The sequence below is a fragment of the Alnus glutinosa genome, chromosome 1 (genome assembly GCF_958979055.1).
Source record: "Alnus glutinosa chromosome 1, dhAlnGlut1.1, whole genome shotgun sequence".
In the NCBI taxonomy this organism is placed as follows: Eukaryota; Viridiplantae; Streptophyta; class Magnoliopsida; order Fagales; family Betulaceae; genus Alnus; species Alnus glutinosa.
In genome coordinates, this window is record NC_084886.1 from 10704652 (window position 1) to 10725193 (window position 20542).

The 20542-nt window shown below is 39.1% G+C and overlaps 1 protein-coding gene across 3 annotated transcripts in view; it reads right to left on the reverse strand.

Annotated features, from left to right (window-relative positions):
- LOC133872046 (protein NO VEIN-like) overlaps positions 1 to 20542 on the reverse strand; it is a 43088-nt gene that overhangs the window by 19539 nt on the left and 3007 nt on the right. For 2 of the 3 annotated variants that reach the window (XM_062309555.1, XM_062309571.1), the window contains 4 exons: positions 12082 to 12829; positions 7163 to 7267; positions 5805 to 5982; positions 3783 to 5551 (listed from right to left, as the gene is read on the reverse strand). In XM_062309555.1, the coding sequence (XP_062165539.1) occupies positions 3783 to 5551; positions 5805 to 5982; positions 7163 to 7267; positions 12082 to 12829 (2800 nt within the window). The remainder of the gene's footprint in view (positions 1 to 3782; positions 5552 to 5804; positions 5983 to 7162; positions 7268 to 12081; positions 12830 to 20542) is intronic. The other variant, XM_062309562.1, reaches the window with a different exon arrangement.

The following is a 20542-nucleotide window of genomic DNA, read 5'->3' on the forward strand; positions in this document are numbered from 1 at the left end:
GCGTGTCTAATCGTCTTGATAAAATTCAAATGGATTTTCTATGGGGTGGCATTGAAGATGAGGCCAAATTTCATTTAGTGAATTGGAACAAAATTTGTACTCCATTGCATTAAGGTGGGTTGAGAGTTCACAATTTCATCCAGTTTAATCAAGCTCTTACGGGGAAATGGTTATGGAGATATGGTAGGGAGAGAGATGCATTATGGCGATTGGTGATTGGTGTCAAATTTGAGAGTCTAAAGGGTGGGTGGTGTTCAAAAGAGGTGTTGGGTACTTTTGGATTGGGTGTGTGGAAACATATTAGGAGGGAGTGGGAGAAGTTTTGCAATTTTGTTTGTTTTGAGGTAGGGGATGGGTCACATGTTAGTTTTTGGCATGATTGGTGGCGTGAAGATAAATCTTTGAAGCAGTGTTTTCCAGTTTTTTTTAGTATTGTGAGGAATAAAGATGCGATGGTTGCAGATAACTGGGTTGTTCAAAATGGAGTTATTCAATGGAATGTTCTTTTTACATGGCCAGTTCAAGATTGGGAGATGGAGATAGAACTTTCTTTCTTCACTTGGCTTTATTCTATTTCGGTTCGACATGGAGAGGATGACGGGTTAGTTTGGAACCTCTCCAAAAGGGGTTTATTTGAAGTTTAGTCCTATTATGAAGTGTTAATTAGGAAAGATGGCCCATCATTTTTGTGGAAGAATATCTAGCGTGTTAAGGCTCCGGCAAGGGTGGCGTTCTTTGTATGGACAACAGCATTAGGTAAAATTTTGATGCACGACAATCTGTGAAAGAGGAATGTCGTGGTGATTGAGTGGTGTTGTGTGTGTAAAACGAGTAGGGAGTCAATTGAACATCTGTTACTTCACTGTGAAGTTGCTCGTGATTTTTGGAGTTACATTCTTCCTTTATTTGGGGTAGAGTGGGTTATGCCACAAACGATGCTGGAGTTGTTGGCTAGTTGGGGCGCGTCGTTTGGGTATGGTCCTTCTAAAGAAGTTTGGCCGTTAGTTCTGTTGTGTTCATTGTGGTGTATTTGGGGAGAGCGGAATGTGCGGCACTTTGAAGATGTAGAGACATCGAGGGTGGAGCTACGGAAGCATTTGCTCAATACGTTATTTATGTGGATAGCATCTCATCATAGTTTGAATGTTTTTACTTATGCAGATTTTTTGAACTTATTTTTTGTTCCTTTTTTTAAGGCACTCTTGTATACTTCATTTGTTTTAGGGTTGTGCCCATCTGCGCTTTATTAATGAATCGACATTATTTATCAAAAAAAAAAAAAAAACTCTTAACACTTCTCAAAACTTTACCAAACGGGCTTTATCTTTCTTTTCTCAAATTTCAAAAGATGCAAATAGAAAATGAAAGACCTACATAAGGCACATTGCTAGAAAGTCAACTCAGCAATAAAATAAATACCATGCAGGTACACAGATTTTTAGAATCTCAAATTCTCAAAAAATATGATCATATCTACATGAAAGAAAATTAAGACGACAAAATATATATACAGAAGAAGAAAAAAATTGTAATCACATTAAATCCATTAAAGTGTAATATGTCAGAGAGCTACTCGGATTATATGAAACCAATAAATAATTGTGATGATATTGTGTTTTAAAGAAATATTCCCAAAGCATAAATAAACCTCGGTGTGAGGCTGGAAGAAAGGAGGGGCTTCTCAGTAAGAAACCAATCTTATTAAAAGTGTAAGGCACCCCTTAGTACACTGGTAGTATACAAAGGAAACACCTAATTAGAGCGAGAAAAGTGAGCAAGAAAGTCATCAAAACTAAATGACAAAGGGTGCACATCTCCTCCAAGTTTCTTTCCAAAACCTCAAAGCTTTCCCTCCATAAACATCAAAAGAGGCAAATAGTCGTCATTTTCCGATTTGGTGTTTTTGGGTACACAGTGTACCGCATGGTTGGTTTCAACGGTGCAGGAGTTGATGCGGTTCCCTGGTGGTAAGGAGTTTGTCAAGTCCTTCAGGGAGGGTCCAAAGGTTCTCATTGTTAGAAGAGGTGGAAACAATTCCTGCAGGTTCTTGGAGGTGGCAGTTTATGCAGTGGGTGGCCAGAGATGGCTCATTTTGATCCCTGAGGGTCGTGTAGGATGAGGCTAGAGCCATTTTGCCATTGAGATGGGTTGGGTGAAAATGATTTTTGAAGCCTCGTGTATTTCATGGTGTTTATGGAAGGAAGAAAATGAATAATAGAAGTATTAAGGGCCGTGAGAGGACATTGGAGTAGATTAAGTCATTATTCTTCAATTAGGTGTTTGACGATTAGTTATTATGATTTTCATGTTCTTTTTGCTTCATCTAATTAAGTGTTTTTTCTTATATACTTCATGTGTACATGGGGCCTTATGCTTTTAGTAATATATTTCAGTTACTTAAAATAAAAATAAAACTAATATTCAAACACATTGTTTACCGTTTGAATATGCATTATAGATTCCAAAGATTACTTTTCCAAACTGAGATCAATTTTGCTAGTATACACAAGTTATATAGCCATGACTTCAAGAGTAGACTAGAGAAGCTAGACGGCTGAATAGAGTGAGCTTTAGAGAAAAAAATAAAAAGACTCCCTAGGTCATTGTGACTTTTCTAGCTGCCTTCATCTTGATTCTATAGAAGAATCCTTCTATATGACAAAATAGAAACCACAGACATATTATGAGATGATTTTGTTTAAAGAATTCAAGTGGTGGACGGAGGTTCAAGGTGGAACATTGAGAAGTTGGCGTGTGGTTATCAACGAGTGAAGAGCAAAGATCAAGGGATTCAATCGGGAAACAAGAATGAACATTACAGCGCGAGTTTCATAGAGTTCGAGTTGCGTGAATGAGTTTGTTAAGTGAATTATGTAAGTCTTGTAGTTGTTTCTTCTCAGTAGTGATATCCTTTTGCACTCAACTGAGTCTTGTAATTTTTCCCATTTTGGTTTTTTCATATAAAAAACTCATCTCCCATAATTGTCTGATTAATAATTCATATGAAGCTTGATAATCAACATACAACATAACATATCGAAGATATGATATGCATTTTGGTTGGTATATAATGTTTAACTCGCATGATATTGATTACACATGTTTAATTTAGTCAACATGTTACCATAATTGTTAAGATTGGTCTTTGTTTTAAGTTGTGATAATATTGCATAAGACCTGCAGTTAGTTAGATTTTTTTTTTTTCCTGTAGCTCTGGTTTTTCCTCTGTATTTTGGGTTTGCTTGGTATTTCGGCTTCGGTCAGCTCAAGTTTTTGGGTGTTTCACATGGGTTTTGGGCTTTTTTTGGGAGGGTTGTTCGGGTTTTTGTGTGGGCTTTGGGGGTTTGTTGGGTTGGGGTGTTTGATGGGGGCTTCGGGTGTTGTGGGTCCTTGTGGGTTTTCTTGGATTCTTTTTGTGGGCTAGCTGGGTTGTTCCTGTGCATACTACTTGTGTACTCAAGGGCGCCTTACACTTTTTTAATAAAATTTCCTTACTTATCAAAAAAAAATATTTCATAAGACCTGTTCATCCCCCTCTAGATCAGGTAGACTAGCATAGTTGATATTCTCAATAAAGAAAATAAATCTTTCAACCAAGTTCTAGGAATTATAAGGCAATTGTAAATCGTGTCCAAAACTTAAACTACAAAGTAAAATGTCTAACCAAAACAAAAGAGAAGAAAAAAAAACAAATCAACTCTATATACCTATGTGGTTCATCATGTTATTCATTTATAAAGTTGTAGGAAGCACAAGGAAAGTAACAAAGACAATACTCTTACCAGCTCAAGAAGAAAATGAGAATCTTGAGAATATAACTCTTGTGAAAGACAATGAAGTGCTCTCCCAAGGCGAGCATGCTGCTTCTTCAACATGCTACTTTCAGTGCTAGAAAGACTTGGATCCAGACCAAATTCATCCTGCCTGATAGATTCAATGACTAAGGCTGCATTCTTATATTCATCAAGTTCAGACAAATACTTTGTGTGACTACAGCCAATTCTATCATCAAAAACTTCTAACCCATCAATTGATCGACCAACTATAGTACATTCTTCATCATGGCCATCTACCACAACAGGTTCATTGATAGTCACTTCAGGAGTGGAAGACGTACCCAATGCATCTTGCACATTCTTTGAGCCTATGCCTTTCTCAGGCCTAGCAGCTTTCAAGCATAAACTTCCAGATGTGAACAAATCAGTAGCTTCAGTAGAACAAAATGAATGGTAATCATCAATCCACTCCACTATACCAAGAGACAATCCTACTTCATGAAGCATGACACGCTTCTCTGTTTGATTGCATTCACACATAATTGCTGAAGCAGCATCCTTGATAAGAGTTCGCATTCCAGAAAGGAAAATATCAGCAGCAAAACCACGAAACTCTCTGGGTAAATAGGCAAGACAATCAAGGACAAATGTTGATACAACAGGCACTGCTTTATTCGTTTTGCACAAATTTTTGTGTAACTCACTACTCAAATTACCAGTAGCAACTTCGTCAACCCCTTTCAGTCTAGTGTCTCCTTGCATAAGAGAGTTCCGAATGTCATCTACTTCCATGCTCTCCACAGAATTCTTCAAAATAACTTCAAATGCATGGCGCACATGACATTTTAAAAGGGACAAGGGAACATATTTTTCTCCCCCAACTAACGAGAATAGAGATAAGAGCTGCAGCGCTGTTTGGAAAGGGGATCCTAGAAGTGCAGCTTCCAAGAATGAATCCACAGTAGCTGCATGATCTATGCGCAGGACCTTTCCATCTCTGGTCACTAAACACAACAACTCTTTTGTGTTGACTTCACTCAACAGCCATGGTACTAGAGGACCAAGTGAGGGAGCAAATATCAGGTCCCAATGTGACCATAAGTTTAAATCTGACATCAGTGGTGCCCTGAGTAAGACCTCAATTGCATCTCTGGATGTAACGGATTTAAGGGCTCCTGCTTTCTGGCAGATGCCAGTTCTCACCTTGGTGGTTTCCAATAAATCATTTTCATTATAGGCCAATGAGCCTCCATCATAACACATTTCAAATAATGTTACAGAAAATAGGACACCTTTAGAAACTAAGTTTTTCTTATGCTTCCCCACCATATCTAGAAAATCTTCCACAGAACCATTTTCTGAAATTTTGAGACTTATCAATGGGAATTGCTTCATAAGTAGTGAAGAAATCATCTGCCTCGTCATTATTTCTTTTTCCTGTAAGCCATTTATAGCCTGTGATAATAAAACAACCAACTGATGCTGGACCATGCAAACCTCCAAAGGGGACTTTTCACATATGTCACCCGTTAAAAACTTGTATATCTCATCAGGTAGCATAGAGGCATGTTTTTCTAAAAACGATAAAAACTCCCCATGACCAAGGGACTTGAATGCCTCGACTCTAAATCGCTCTGCCAGCCAAAGTTCACAATTATAAAGCTTCCTCAAGAGGATAATTCTCCTTTCTAGAAGTGATTTAGCATCACTCTTGATTTCATTATCAGACAGAAAATACATTGATACTTTCTGGATAATTTCTTCAACAGAAACACCTGTGAGATTCAATTACACATCGTAATACGGTATACAACTTAACAGGGGGATCATATTAGAAATTCTAGTCAAATGAAGGAGAGAAACTCAAAAAGTGTCAACAGATATTTAAGCCATCCAAATTTACTTATCAAATAAATCAAACCAAATTCTTTCTTCCCAGCCAACCAAATAAAAACAGACCATTTCGGGGAGGGGGGTTGGTGTGGGAGGTGGGTGGGTTGGTTATTTAGCAAAGCAAACATTACTCACCTCGTGTGCACTCCACACCATGATCAGCTATGACCGGTGCATCCTTAACACTTGGTTCAACATCTATGATCTCATATTCAGAATTTTTTTCCACACGTGCCTGTGTTGAATCTTGTTGACTTAGGGCTTGAAAAGTATCATATATGCTGTCCCACATTCCATATTTGATAGAAGAGACCTGTAATATGGAGGAAAAAAAAAAAAAAAAAAGCAATTGCATCATAATATGTGATCTCATATAGAAGCATCGTGGCAAAGATTGCATACATCAGTCACTACATCTATGCAAACAAAAAACATAAACAACAATCAAAAAATGAGGACTTAAAACATTTTTTTTTATAAGTAGATTAATTTATAAAAAACGTAAAGGCGCTCCTAAACATACAAAAGGAATGCAAAAAGGACACCAAAACATGAAAAAGAAAGAAAAAACAAAAACAGAAGGAGACCCAAACACCCCAACAAAAATCAACCCACAAAACCCAGAGACAATTACACCACAACAAGGGCACTCTTGCCTTTGCCCCGGCTAGAACCACAACCCCTAGCATCATGATTATTTTTTTTGGATAAGTAATGTCAATTCATTAGTAAAGCGTAGAGGGGCACAACCCTAATACACAGGAAGTATACAAGTGCCCCAAGCATAATAATCAATCGATCACTCTTTTCACATTTCTACTCTCTTTAAACTTTTTTTTTGATAAGTACTCTCTTTAAACTTATGAGTGGAAACTGAAACCTATTGATGCTGTGCCACATCAATTTGAGCCAAGAAATCCAAAAAGCCCTTCACATTCCCCTTGTGGGAGACCCACATCAATTTGAGACAATAAATCCAAAAAGCCCTTCACATTCCACTTGTGGGAGACCCCCAGAGTATGGAAGATACATTAAACATACAGAAGATACATTAAGTTATACCACTTATACCATATGGGTGAATCTAAATATTATTAAAAAAAAGAAAAAGATCATGCGGCGTTCATCTGCAAACCTTCATCTCGATACAAACATCTTAAAAATGTCTACTTTAGAGATATAGATAACAAAACATGTTCCCAACAAGAAACCAGATTCCCAACCCTAGTTGTAGAATACGAGTTAGTAAAAATTCTGATGAATAATCCAAAAGCTTCTTCATCCAGTTAAATTACATGTTCCAAAGTATGGTACTAAAATTCAACACAATCAACTTACTGTGACATTCTTTTTTTTTTTTTTTTTGATAACTAAGAGTAATATCATTAAAAATGCAAAGCACACAGGGAGTATACAAGAAAGGCATCTAAAAAGAAGAAGAAAACAAAACAAGGAAATCATTAAAGCTAAACACTAAAGGTGCGAGGACTTACAGCGACATTCAGTAATCCAACAAATGGGAATGATGAATATATTGATCTGATTTTCTTTCCTCGTGGAAGTTTTTGGCCATAAAATTGAAGCATCCTCTCGAAAACCTACAAATAAATATTATGAGATGTCAGCTGAGAATTGCATACCATTCTGAAGCAAATGAACAAAAACCAAAGAGACCATGCATACCTAGAAAAACAATAGCACAAGAAATAATACTGACAAAATTCAAAATGGAAGTAAAAATTCTTCAATCTCTTACATTCCTTTTCCTTCACAAGCTACAAGAAAAACTACGATAGAAATGAGAAAAGAAAGGAGAAGCTCATCTTTTGGTTACATAGGAAAGTAAAGAAAACAAGAGAGATAAAGAGAGAAAATGAAGCTTGGTATTTTTCTTCCTCACCAACTATGACCTGGGAAGCAACCTTGGAGATTTACAAGATTAAACTTGGTCACTAAAAGATCCAAAACAGATCCTATATAGATTTCAATCATTTTAAAGATTTTGTCAATTTGGTTATGAGTGTAGTTTATTTTGATTCCTCATTTAGTTATTAAATAGTCTTTTCATTTGCTTAGTAGGGGCTCTAATGTTTTAATTAGTGATTTTATTGAAGAATTATAAGTACAGGAAACATACCAAAAGTAAGCTCAAAGATTTCAACCAAAATTCAGATCTAAATAATCTAAAAAAGAAGAGACGTGGAAACCATCATAAGCCAACATCCAGCCACACAAAGTCTCAAAAATAAAGTTTTGAGAGTAGAAATCTCATCACCATTAAAAGTCTCATTATTCCTCTCGCCCCAAATAATCCACATGGGGCAAAGAGGAATTGCGATCCACACAAAACTACTCTTATATCACCCAAACATTACCTTCCAACCAAAATACACATCAAGATCATCGTTGGATATTACCTAATGAACCCAAGTCAAGGAGAAGACAAATAACTACAACTCAATAGAAGCCTACCAATGAAGTTGTCGGCAATCACATGAATTTGCATTGGATATGTTGAAGATGGAAACTACCGATATGCTATGATTTGATCCTCCTAGATTTATTCCTACTATTATTCTGATTTTATTATGATTTGATGTGAATGTAATATTTCATTATTTCTTTCCATAATAGTTTGTCGATCTCTTCTATTTAAACCTATGTAACCGTATGAAAGAGAATTTCTCCCCTTCTCCCTTTGGTTCTTCTTTTCTACTTAGTATTAGAGAGCTCTGCTCCTCTATTTTTTATTTTTTATTTTTATCCATTTTTTTGGGAATTATTGACAGCAAAATTTTCTCAGTGTCTTGGTGTCCAATAACTACCATCAAGACCCATGATCAAAACCCTTTAGATCCGAAGTCGTGATTCACGTGGGTCTGTTCCAGGGCTTTCAGCATTGATCTGTGCCTGTAGCGCCCTTTTCCAACCCTGTTCCGGTCATTTGGGTTACCGTCGACACTGAGAGGATTAACTATCATCCTTCCTGATCCATATGAGTGGATGATAGCCAATTGTATGAGGGTGAGAAGCCTTGACAATAATAGCTCAAGCATTTATGGCGAAGTTTTATGGATACCCTAGGTGTTAGTGGTAGAGGAGAGACTAAATGACATGTCGTTCAATATGAAGACTCAAACGGCGTGTTGTTTTGATTTGAACCAAAAGTCATGCCATACAGCCTTGAACCAAAGTGACAAGTCATGCAGCTTGGACCAAAAAGACAAGTCGTTTAGCCAGAGTACTAGACGATAGGTAACCTTCACTAAATGACATGTTGTTCAGAGCAGTTTAAAAAAAAAATGTTGCTTTACCTATGTTGTCTCGATGGATGAATTCTAGTGTTTCATTTTACGATTCTTTAATCTCTCTTGAACACCAATGCTTTTGTATTGGAGCTATTTAGTTGGACGTTTGAACTCAAGATGTTGGAAACGAGTTAGACCTCAAAATCTCACAAAAAGGGACTAGAGAGTCAGATGACCTCCAAAAGTGACAATCCAACTCTCTACACATGAAGCTCAAGATGTCGAGAGACTTGTTGGACATTTCGTAGACGTCCTACAAGAGGTCGAGGGGGTCATTCAGGAGGCGGCCCTAGCCTCAGGCCAATCATACTTCAATGGTAGAAAATAATTTTTCCATTCATACTTTTGTTGCTATGGGTATTCTTAGCATCGAAGAGATAGCTACACTTCTTTGGCTTATGTCATGACTGGAAACATTTGTTGGTGTTTTTAGCGAGGAAGAGGTAGACACACTTTGCCGGCTTTTGTTTCACCTGGAAATATTCGTTATTGAATCCTCCTTTGCCCATACAGGCGATTCAACCACAGCACTGAATGCATCTGCTACTCCATCTGATGATTCTTGGATCATTGACTTCAAGCCTCCGATCACATGACTGGTATATCTTCCTTGTTTTCCTCTTAGAATCTTTGTGCTAGCAAGGAAAAGCTTAGAATTGCCAATGGCTCTCTATCAACTATGTCTAGTAAAGGCTCCATTTCTATCTCATCTTCTATGTCATTGTCGTTTGCTCTTCATATACCCGATTTTCCAGGCAACTTATTGTCCATTGCTCGTATTACCCATGAGTTAAATTGTAGAGTCTTCTTCAATTCTGATTATTGTTTTTTCAAGGACCTAGTCATAGAGAGGATAATCGGTAGTGGTAGCTTGAGAGACGATTTATACTATCTAGATTCTTAGCCAGCGCACAGTTGGCTCACACAAGCTTATCACACAATTCTGTTAGATGACTCTACAACAAGAGTTTGGCTTTGGCATCAGCAGTTAGGACATCCTTCTTTTCTGTTATTGCAACGTATATTTCCTTCCTTATTTTGGCATCATCTTGTTTCTAAGTTTCAGTGTGAAGCTTGTGAAGTTGCTAAACACCATCAAGTGTCATTCTCTCCTAGTATAACCAAGAGCAATGCGCCTTTTTTGTTCTGGCTCAAACTGATGTTTGGGGTCCTTCCCAAGCAGTCTGTTTATTTGTTCACCAATGGTTTGTCTCTTTTATTGATGATGTTTTCTCAAACCACCTGAGTCTATTTGTTAAAAGAAAAAAGTGAGGTGTCCTCTGTTTTTCCAATATTTTACCGCATGATTCAGGCCCAATTTAACGCCTCTATCAAAATTGTCCGTTCCGATAATGGGGCCGAGTATTTGTCTCATTTTCTTGGAGCTTTTTTCTGTGAACATGCTATTATTCATCAAACCACTTGTGTTGATACTCCAGTGGAATGGAGTTGTTGAGCAGAACAATCGGCATCTACTTGGGGTAACTCGGTCTTTAATAAATTATATGCATGTCCCAAAATCTTATTAGGGTGATGCCTTACTCTTTGCAACATATCTCATCAATAGGATGCCCTCACGTGTCTTTTTTCAAAACACCTCTTGAAGTATTGTCTCCACCTTTATCTTCTTCCAAAGGAATTTCTCCAAAGGTGCTTGGATGTCTGTTTTTTGGCAAGCACTTTTTCTCTTAATTCTTTTACTTTCTGATAAGTAATAGAATTCTAAAAAGAGAACCTTGAACATATATAAAGGAAGCGTTTATAACATCCTCCAAAAAAGAATAAACAAAAATAATACAAGAGCAATGAAATTTATAAATGACAATGGAGGCTGCCTAAAGTCTTCATCTGATCCTACAATGTCTTAAAAATATTGATTTGATTGATTTCAAATTAAGCTAAACTCGATTGAAGGTGATGTTATTCCTTTTTTTTTTGATAAGTAATAATAGTCTTATTGAAAGCGTAAGGCGCCCCTTAGTACACTGGACGTATACAAAAGGAAACACCTAACTAGAAAGAGAAAAACGAACAATAAAATCAGCAGTCCATATTTTAGTACATCCATGATGGCCAAATCTCCCTTTCTGGCATGCTAGAACCTCCTCAATGGGTCCTAAGCATCAAGCAATGTAACCCAGATTAAGATAACAAAAGCAACAACGAATCCCCCTGCCACTGCACATTGCAGACAAAGAGTAGCCTAGTGCCACATGATTATTATCTTTTTTTTTTATAGGTAAACAAATTGCATTAAAAAAGCGTAGAAGCGCCCCTAAGCATACAGGGAGTATACAATAAGGACACCAAAACAAAAGAAAAAAAAAAAAAAAGAAAGAAAAACACCCGAAAAACCCAAAAGATAGAAGAAAAGTTACATCAAACCCCCAGCTTCTTGCCTCTAACCCTACTGGAACCCACACCCTTCTTGCCACATGATTATTATCTATACATGCAAAACCAATCCGGAATAATTTTCTTCTCTTCCTAGAATTGTCAACCATAAAAACTTTACCCAAAAGATGCTTCCTTTCATGGAACCTATCCTCACCAATTATTCATGGAAGGAAACCCTAAATTTGTACATTCTACCAACCCTTGTGTTAGAGAAAGATGATAGAGCAGGAATGCACATTTGCCCCCAAACGAAGAAGAATTTGCCACTGTATCATCTACAATACTCACTACATCTAAAGGGATGGCTAAAACCTTTATCGATATTATGAGCCATAGTAAAAGGTTGTGTTCTAATAGGATATGGATGTCATATCCTTTAATTTCCTGTACAAACATATTCTTCATATATCAATGACCCCCCCACCCTAAAGGTCCAGGATATTACAGTACAGTTTAGATCTTAAATTATCAAGCAAAATTGAAAAAATCCCAACCAAATCACATGAGAGATTCTCTGGTGAAAATCTAATAGACTGTGTAACAGGATTCTTAAAAATTTTGAACCTACAAACTATTACAAAATCATTGTAAAGAATCCAATTCATACACGTGTTCTGCACATAGATCATATAAAGCAAACTAAAAATTCAACATCAGAAAAATAATATGAAGCAGAAGTATAATCAATAACAAGAGAATGAACATACCTCAGGCACAGTATGCTCCTGACATGCCTCCTTCCAGGTTGTTATAAACATCCTTCGAGAGTCGTTAGCAACCACAAGATCAGCTCCATTCATGTCTTTAGCAACACCTGTCTCATTGGAATTATCTACTGGATGCACATCTAGCTCTATCATGTATCTCTTACAAGATTTAGAGGAAGCAGACATGGTGCAGCCTAGATTTTCAGATTTTCTTTTCTTTATAGATGATCCAGAGGGTGCAGACATGGTGGAACTTAGATTTTCAGATTTTCTCCTCTTTTTAGATGATCCACTCCTCAAGTTGTAGCTTGGGCTGCCATTAGCAGGAGAAGCATGCCCCTGCATTTCACCTTTCAACCCAAGCCGTGTCATCTCTTCAATTTCTGATGGGTAAGGACAGTTACTCACTCGGTCAGAACTTTTTACATTTTGTGATGGCAAGTTAAAGTGACTACCTGTGGCACTGTCAATCCTTTCATCTTCAGAAGTAAAATCATCACTATTTTCATCATCTGAGCTTGATGAAGCAAATCTTATGTGTTTGCCACAAAAATCCTTCTTTACTGGGGAAAATGATTCGATGCGCTGGGAAATGGAACTGAAACGTTCATCCAGCTGTTTCTTCTCTGATGTAAAAAGGGGACGCTTCCTGTATTTCTTATCAGATTCTCGTTTCAATCTCTCTATAGATTTCTGTAATGTGCCATTCTCTAAGTTCCTCGCATTTCGGATAGCGGAAATATGCATCCTATGATCATAAAGTTTAGGGATTTCAATTAAAGAACATATATTATGTGAGGTTGAATTTACAAGAGCTATTGGAAAATCAGATGTACTGAATCATAATACCACAGTGTCGCATTGGCCCTGAAGAGAGCTAAAATCACGAGAGAAAAAACACACACTTTTGTCCACTGCCGTATGCAAAGTCTAAAAGGCACCACCACAAAGCAAGCTTGACTGGTTTTGAAACACAAATAAGGACAAAAATAAGCTCTTCAAGAAAGATAAAAGAAGTTTTATATGGTAGAAAGCAGAAGATGGCTGGGAATTTTGGAGATGAGCTTTGCATTAAAATGGGCTGGGATGATAGAAGGCCCATGAGAAGATATTTTAAAGAAGTTGAAAGGTAAGGCCGTGGTTTCGTCTGAAGGTGAATACGGTTCAGTATTGGGCTAAAAGGAGATTGTTCTTATTAAGACTAAGGAGACGGACTCGAGTGGTATCATAGGGATGAAGCATAACAAAGCCCAAGAATCAAAGGTGAAGAGAGTCAAGCCTGTGCCAACTAACTTAATCATCTACAGTCGTTGAACACCTGCTAAACCGACAACCTAGTGGAGAGCGAAGGCTGGGGCGATACCGTCTATGGTAGGGACTTTTTTTTTTGATAAATAGAGAATTTTATAAAAAGCGTAAAAGGCGTCCCTAAGCATACAGGAAGTATACAAAGAGGAAACCAAAACAGGAGAGCAAGAGGAGAGAGGAAAAATACCCGAAAAACCCAAAAACATAAGGAAACCCAAAGACCCCTACAAAACCAGCCCACAAAACCCAGAGACTAAAACATTACATCAGAGGCCCTCTTGCCTTGCCCCGGTTAGAACCAAAACCCCTAGCATCATAATTAATAGTGCACTCTAGGTTCTTCACTTCACGACACCCTTTAAACTTAGGAGTGGGGACCGGAGCCTCTAGATGATGCTCCGCATCAATTAGAGCCATGAAGTCTAAAAAGGCCTTCTCATTTCCCTCGTGAGAAACCCCCAAAGTTTGAAAACAGAGGCTAAGATCAATAGCTGTCCCGGGAGAACCACCAAGCTTATCAAGACCACCTCCCCGCGAAGAATCATCAACAAAAGCTGCCCCGGAAGACTTGCCCACTTCTGAAGGAGAAAGAGTTGTGCCCTTTGGGAGAAGAAAGCCACGCCGAAGGAAAGGCTGACAACCGTCGTCAAGAGCAGGAGTAGTCATTAACCCATCCTTTGATGGTTCAAATAAGGGCTTGGTAGCATCCCCAAATGACGGCAAGGAAGGAGCTTTGGGAACACCGAAAGTCTCAAGAGCCTCCTCAAGCAGAAGCTTATCCATTTTGCCAACCTTATTCTTCCGGGAGTATTTAAGCACAGACTTGGATTCCGACGGGTAAATAGGCGCTCCAGACTCCGACATCACAGGAAGAGAAAAACCCAGCCTTTCACCAAGGGCTGCCGCTTCTGATAAGCAAACGCCGGGGGCTGGACCAAACCCATCTAGAGCCGGAGAAGGAGCCGGCAAATCGCAATAAACCTCAGACGAAGACGGCAACAGAGGATCCTCTCCTAGGGCGAATCTCACCAAGGACGCCGAAGACAACTCAGCTGCAGAAAGCGTCAGGCTGCAACCCACGTCTGACTGCTCCGGAGCAGCGGCAATCACCTCCACTAAAGCCGCCGGAGATGAGACCTTCAAAGAAGGAGGAGAGTGCACAGCAGACACCGAGCACTCACTTGACGAACAGCCTGAAGCAAACAGCGCCGGAAAAGCAACGGCGCCTGCCGAAGCCGTCGGGCCCAAGGTCGAACCCGGACTCGCTCTCAAACCCACAGAAAAAGCGTTGGAGCCCCGTACCTGATCAAAACCTGACAAGGAAGACTTCTTAGACCTACATCCCACTCTACTGGACCTATCCCTAAAACGCCTCCAGCCCAACCCATAACCACTCTTAAGCAACCAACCCAACCCAAATCTGCATATTCTCCACTTCAGCCCAACAGAGGAGTGCAAGCCCAAAAAAGGTCTACGCTCACAAGCCCAACCGATCCATGCTTCAAAAAGACCAAGAAGCTCCCTGAGAACCCCAAACTCCTCTGAGGTGTCACCATCACACTTCTTCGAGCATGCCAAACTGCCTCTTCTGAACACGAAACCCTCTGAAGCGTCACCTTCACCCACTGTTTCCCTCTGCATGGAACACGCCAGACTACACCCACATGACCCTCGAAACTTGGAGCTACCAACAAGAGGGTCTTTACCCAGAGGATCAGAAGAAAAACACTCCATTGCGTAGCAGTCCACCGCCTGCCGAATCATCTCCTGCTCCCGACCCATCGAAATAATCTTCTCCATCTCACACCAGACCACAGGCACCAACTGAACCTAAGGCCTGTCAACTACGACAGTAGCCGGTGAGCGTACCACCTCAGCGAACGACAAAACGCCCGCGACCTTACCCAATATCTTCCCCGCTGGAGCGCCACAAGAGGATGACGACACCATTGAGGAATCAAAAAAAACCAACACTTTGCTCAACTCCCCAGAAACACGACCCCACCCACCTTCAGGGAAGGCTACCATTCCTCTCCGACCAGCCACATCGTAAACTGCCACCTCCAAGAACCGGCCGGAGCTATTACCACCTAACCGAACGATGGTCACCTTCGAACCCTCCCTAAAAAATTTCACGAACAACTCGGAGCCACGATCTCGCAGCACCTCTTCCACCATCAACAGCAGCCAAGCTACACAACGCTCGCCCAGCAGAACCCACCCCAAGAACCCATTCCTCTTTTCCAGCACCCTCAAGTCAACAGACCCTTTCACCACATCGAAGGTGAAAGATTTCGCCCCCACAAAGAATCGATTCTCCATACCCAACCCCACAGGATAACCCCCGAGGGGATTCGCAGCAACCACGCGGCGCTCACATGACTGAAGACCAAGAGACGCAAGCTGATCAGATCCAACAAACTCTATGGAGTGCAGAACCACTCTTAACTTAGCACTCCTATACAAGTCAGAGAGAAAGAAAGGAAGAAGGGAGATATCTGAGGCTGAAGACTAGCGGGACGCGCCTACACACGCCACCACTAGGGAGAGGAGAGAGGAGAGAGATTATGGTAGGGACTTACCGGAGCATGGAGACGAAGATGGCGAAGATAGATGATGCTGATGTAGTCCCTGGGTGTACAGATTATCCTATCGAAGGCATGGCATCGAGTGTTCCGCTGATGGTTATGGGCTCAAAAATCGATATGGTTGAAGAAACTAATGGTTCTAAGGCAAATAACGCTGAAGGGAACAAAATAAGTGAAGTGGAGAGTAGTATAGCTAGGGAATCATCTTCCATGGGTTTGGCCTTAAATTTCCAAGTGTCAAGGGGGTGAGGGAGATGATGCGATGATGTAGAGGGGGTTGAGGGTAGTTTGGTGTTACAAGGGAGCAGCTCGGGTGGGGGTTTGCGAAATTCCAATGAAAAGAATGAGGTGAGTGTGAATGGGTTGTTAGAAATGGAGATGTTCTTGAATAGTGTCTATGAGCGAAGATAAGTATCTGAGTTGGATAATAATAAATTCAATCAGAAGGTTGATGGACAACAACGCTTTGGGAAATCACTGGCTACTGTGGAGAAAGGGGAACTAAACTTAAAACGGATTCCTTTTAAAAGGAATCCATCAAATTTATCTTCACTTTCTTGCCTTACTCTTTGAGAATACAACTCAAAAAAAAAAAAACAAAGACCACTTCTACCTCCCAATCATGCATCAGTCTAGTAAAGATATTATTCTAATGAATGTTTCCATTCCGGAATTGCATATGATCCGCCACCCGTGCATCCTTACCACGAGCAATAATGAATAATTTTGGAAATGAGAACTTTAAAGGTTGCTCCGCACACCAAACATCATGCCAAACCACACCTTCGATCCATCTCCTACCTCATACCTCACAATTTCATTTTATTTTATAGGTAATGTATATTCATTCAAAGCGCAGAGGGGCACCAAGGAGTATACAAGAGAACCACTAAATAATAGAAAAAGAAACCTAAAAAATTTAGGAAAACCTTCCCACCCCCACCTTACACATTTCCATTACCCCACACCATTGGGCCCCCCCCAAACCCCTTTATACTTGGAGAGTAGCATGAGATTGTTTGTCTATTTGTAATTTTTCTTAGTTTGTTGGAGTTAAATTCTTCTTTCTCTACACTTTAGGTTTATCTCTGTATACTTCATGTGTGCTAAGATTGCACATCTTGAACTTTTAATCAATTCGCATTACTTATCCACACAAAAAAAAAGGTATAAAGTAGATGCAATATCTATTCAAATCCTAATTTCAAATGGTATAGACTTGTAGCCACGTGTTTGGTTGCCTGAATGCATGGGAATTGTGTTGTCGAGTCTGTGTAACAAAGGCCGCATGGGGAGGTTCTTTTTTGTAGAAGCGAAACCTTTTGAGTTCATTATCGAGCCAAGGGGAAAACTTCTTTTTTTTATATAGGTAAGAAAAGAAATAGCATTAAAAATGTGTAAGGACACAAAAAAAAAAAAAAAAAAAAAAAAAAAAAAAAAACAGCAGAAAACAAAGGAAGAACACCGAAAAAATACAAAAGACAAAAAAAACCCCCAACCTAACCACAAACACCAGAGCCCTCAAAGAACATGGGCTACTTTAAACCCCCAACCACTTACCTCTAACCCGGCTAGAACCAACACCTCTAGCATCCAAATTGATCAAGCATTCTAGATTCTTAACCTCTCTTTTCCCTTTTTGCTTAGGAGCTGAGACAGAGCACTGCCCCTCATCAACTAAAGTCAAGAAATCCAGAAAACCCTTCTCAGCACCCTTGAAAGAAACCCCCCATCGTGTGAAACCACGACCTAGCATGTTGCACTACCCTGGGTTATACAACAACCCCTCCATCAAGATCATCCCCCTTCGAAGATTCACCCACCTCGAAGACCCAAGAAGACTGTTGGTCCCTCCAAGACATACGAAGTAAAAACTAGGGAAAACACCCATACATCGAGGGGAAAACTTCTTCAGGCTAAGAATAGTGAAACATGAGAAAGGCAATTTACATTCAATTTTTCTGTAGAAAGAGAGAGCTTTTTGGTTACTCTCAACAGTCGATGAGGTGGCCAAAATGGAAGGCAATGCGAAGTTCATTTGAAAGTTCAAAGACTCTCAAAGGCACCAGCTTCCACACTGTAGCACTCTGAGTGTTGCCAATAGTCCACCAAAAAAAGCATACAAATCGACTATTTGTCTAGGCATGACCCAAGAAAACCCAAATCAATTAAAGAAAACATTCCAAATAGCACAAGCAACCTCACAATGAAGCAGAATTTGGTCCATAAACTCCTCATCCCTTATTCATAAACAACACCAATCAACCACAATGACGTGTCGCTTTCGAAAATTGTCCATGGTAAGGATATTTCCTAGAGCATCCAAGCAACCAAAAAATGCCCCCCCCTCAATGAAACCTTAGTTCGCCAAACACTTTTCCAAATGAAATAGACACCATCATGACAACCCATGACACTGTAGAAGGATTTAACACCAAGCAACCCCTTTTTGAAAGGGACACACCACGACTTGTCACCCAACCCTTACAAAGAGAACATTATCTTTACCTACGTACTTCTTGTCTCTTTTTCCATTACTAAACAATATTGCTAGAAAATTGGACTGCCTTCAAAGGGACTTTTTTGGGGGATGGAAAAGGTGGTGAGCCTAAGTTTCATTTGGAGAGTTGGAAGACTATTTGCTCCTCAATCCCTAAAGGAGGGTTGGGAGTTAAAAACTTCTTGTTGTTCAATAAAAGCTTTATTTGGTAAAATGGCTTGGAGATTCACACAAGGAGAATTCGCTTTGGAGACAAGTGATTGTTGAGAAGTATGAGATTTAGAGAGGGGGTTGGTGTTCAGAGGAAACTAGAGGCCGTTACGAGGTGTGCCTTTTGTGTAATATTAAGAATGGTTAGGGCAATTTCTCCAAATATGTCTCCTTCAAGGTTGGGGATGGATCCCACTCCCACAGATTTAGCACTATGTTTGATGCGAGAAAGCAGCTCCCAAGTCTTCCTTCCAAAAACTTTACTATATATCTCATGACTAAGAGGGCTTAGTGTCAGATTGCTTGGACTCATCCGGTATAGCCATTTGAATCCGAATTTCATTAGGATTGGAAGCTGGAATCGCTTGACTCTTTCCTCAATCTATTATACTCCTCAAAAACCCATCCAGGAAGAGGAATAGAATGTTGTGGATCCCAGCAAGCAATCACAACTTTCAACTTTGAAGTAAATAGTTATTATATGACTTTATAGTCTGAAGAGCCTTTTTTGTTCCCCAGAAAAGCGTTTGGAAGGTCAAGGCCCCTCCCCATGTCGCTTTCTTCACTTGGTTAACAGCTTTGGGTAGAATCCTTAGGATTGATAATCTTAGAAGGCAGAATTTTACTTTTGTAAATTAGTGTTACAAATGCAAAAAGAATGAGACCGAAAATCACCTCCGAGACATGTTTCATGTACATCTTTTATACATCTCTTTTCTAAATTAACCATTGGATCTGTAGGACTCATATGTGGGTTTTTGTGAGTTCTACAGATCCAATGGTTAATTTATAAAAGAGATGTACAAAAGATATACAAAAATCATTTCTCATCACCTCCTTACCCATTGTAAGTACACTAGTGGTGTTTGGCACTTAGTTCTCAACTTATTTGGAGTTTTGTGGGCTATGCCTAGCAATATCCAAGAGATGCTAAATTGTTGGAAGACTCACGAAAGGGGACACTTACAAGAGGCTATCTGAAAAATTATTCCTATGCTTTAATATGGAGCATTTGGAGAGAAAGAAACCAGCGCCTCTTTGAGGATTGCGACTCCATTGTGCTTCGTTTGAAATTCTCTTAAACTGGGTTGTAGTCTATATTCCTAATTTCTCTTCTTTGAATCTTCTAGAACTTGTTAACTTTATAGATTTCAAACACCTTTAGAGTGATTGTCTCTTTTGTATACTTTTTTGCGTAAAAGGGCTTTGCCTGTTTATCTTAATAAATTATTATTTATCAAAAAGATTTGTAGCAATGTGCCAAATCCTTAAAATGCCCAAGCCAAGAGGTGCAAAAAAAAAAAAAAAAAAAGGAAGCTTGCCTAAGTGAAGTAAGGAGCCAATTTCTAAGCATGCTCAAATTATAAATTCAAGTAATAAAGTAATTCATCCATTTTCTCAAAAACTGATATTTATAAAATATAAATTTTATACAGAATAAAAGAAAGAAAGGATTGGGCATCTTGTTACATTTTTTATTAAGAAATAATTGGTGTTAAGATATTTTTACTGAAATAAAGGAGTTTCTAAAATAAAACAGAAAACACAATTTTTAAGCTGAAAAACCTCATTCCAACTTGATAGAAGCTAAAAAGAAAAAAGAAAAAAACACAATTTATATAAAATATACAGCCCACAAAGTGAAAATGAAGCAAAATCAGGCTATAAAGAACATGTTGAGAAAAATTCCAATTTAAAATATATATAAAAAAATAATAATAAATAAAAAAGCCTAACACAAATACAGAGAGCAAGTACCGGCAGAATGAGTCAAAGTGGAACTCGGAATTTTTTATTTTTTTCAAAAAGAAAAAGAGCAAAAATCCGCATTGAAGATGCATGTCCACAATAAAAA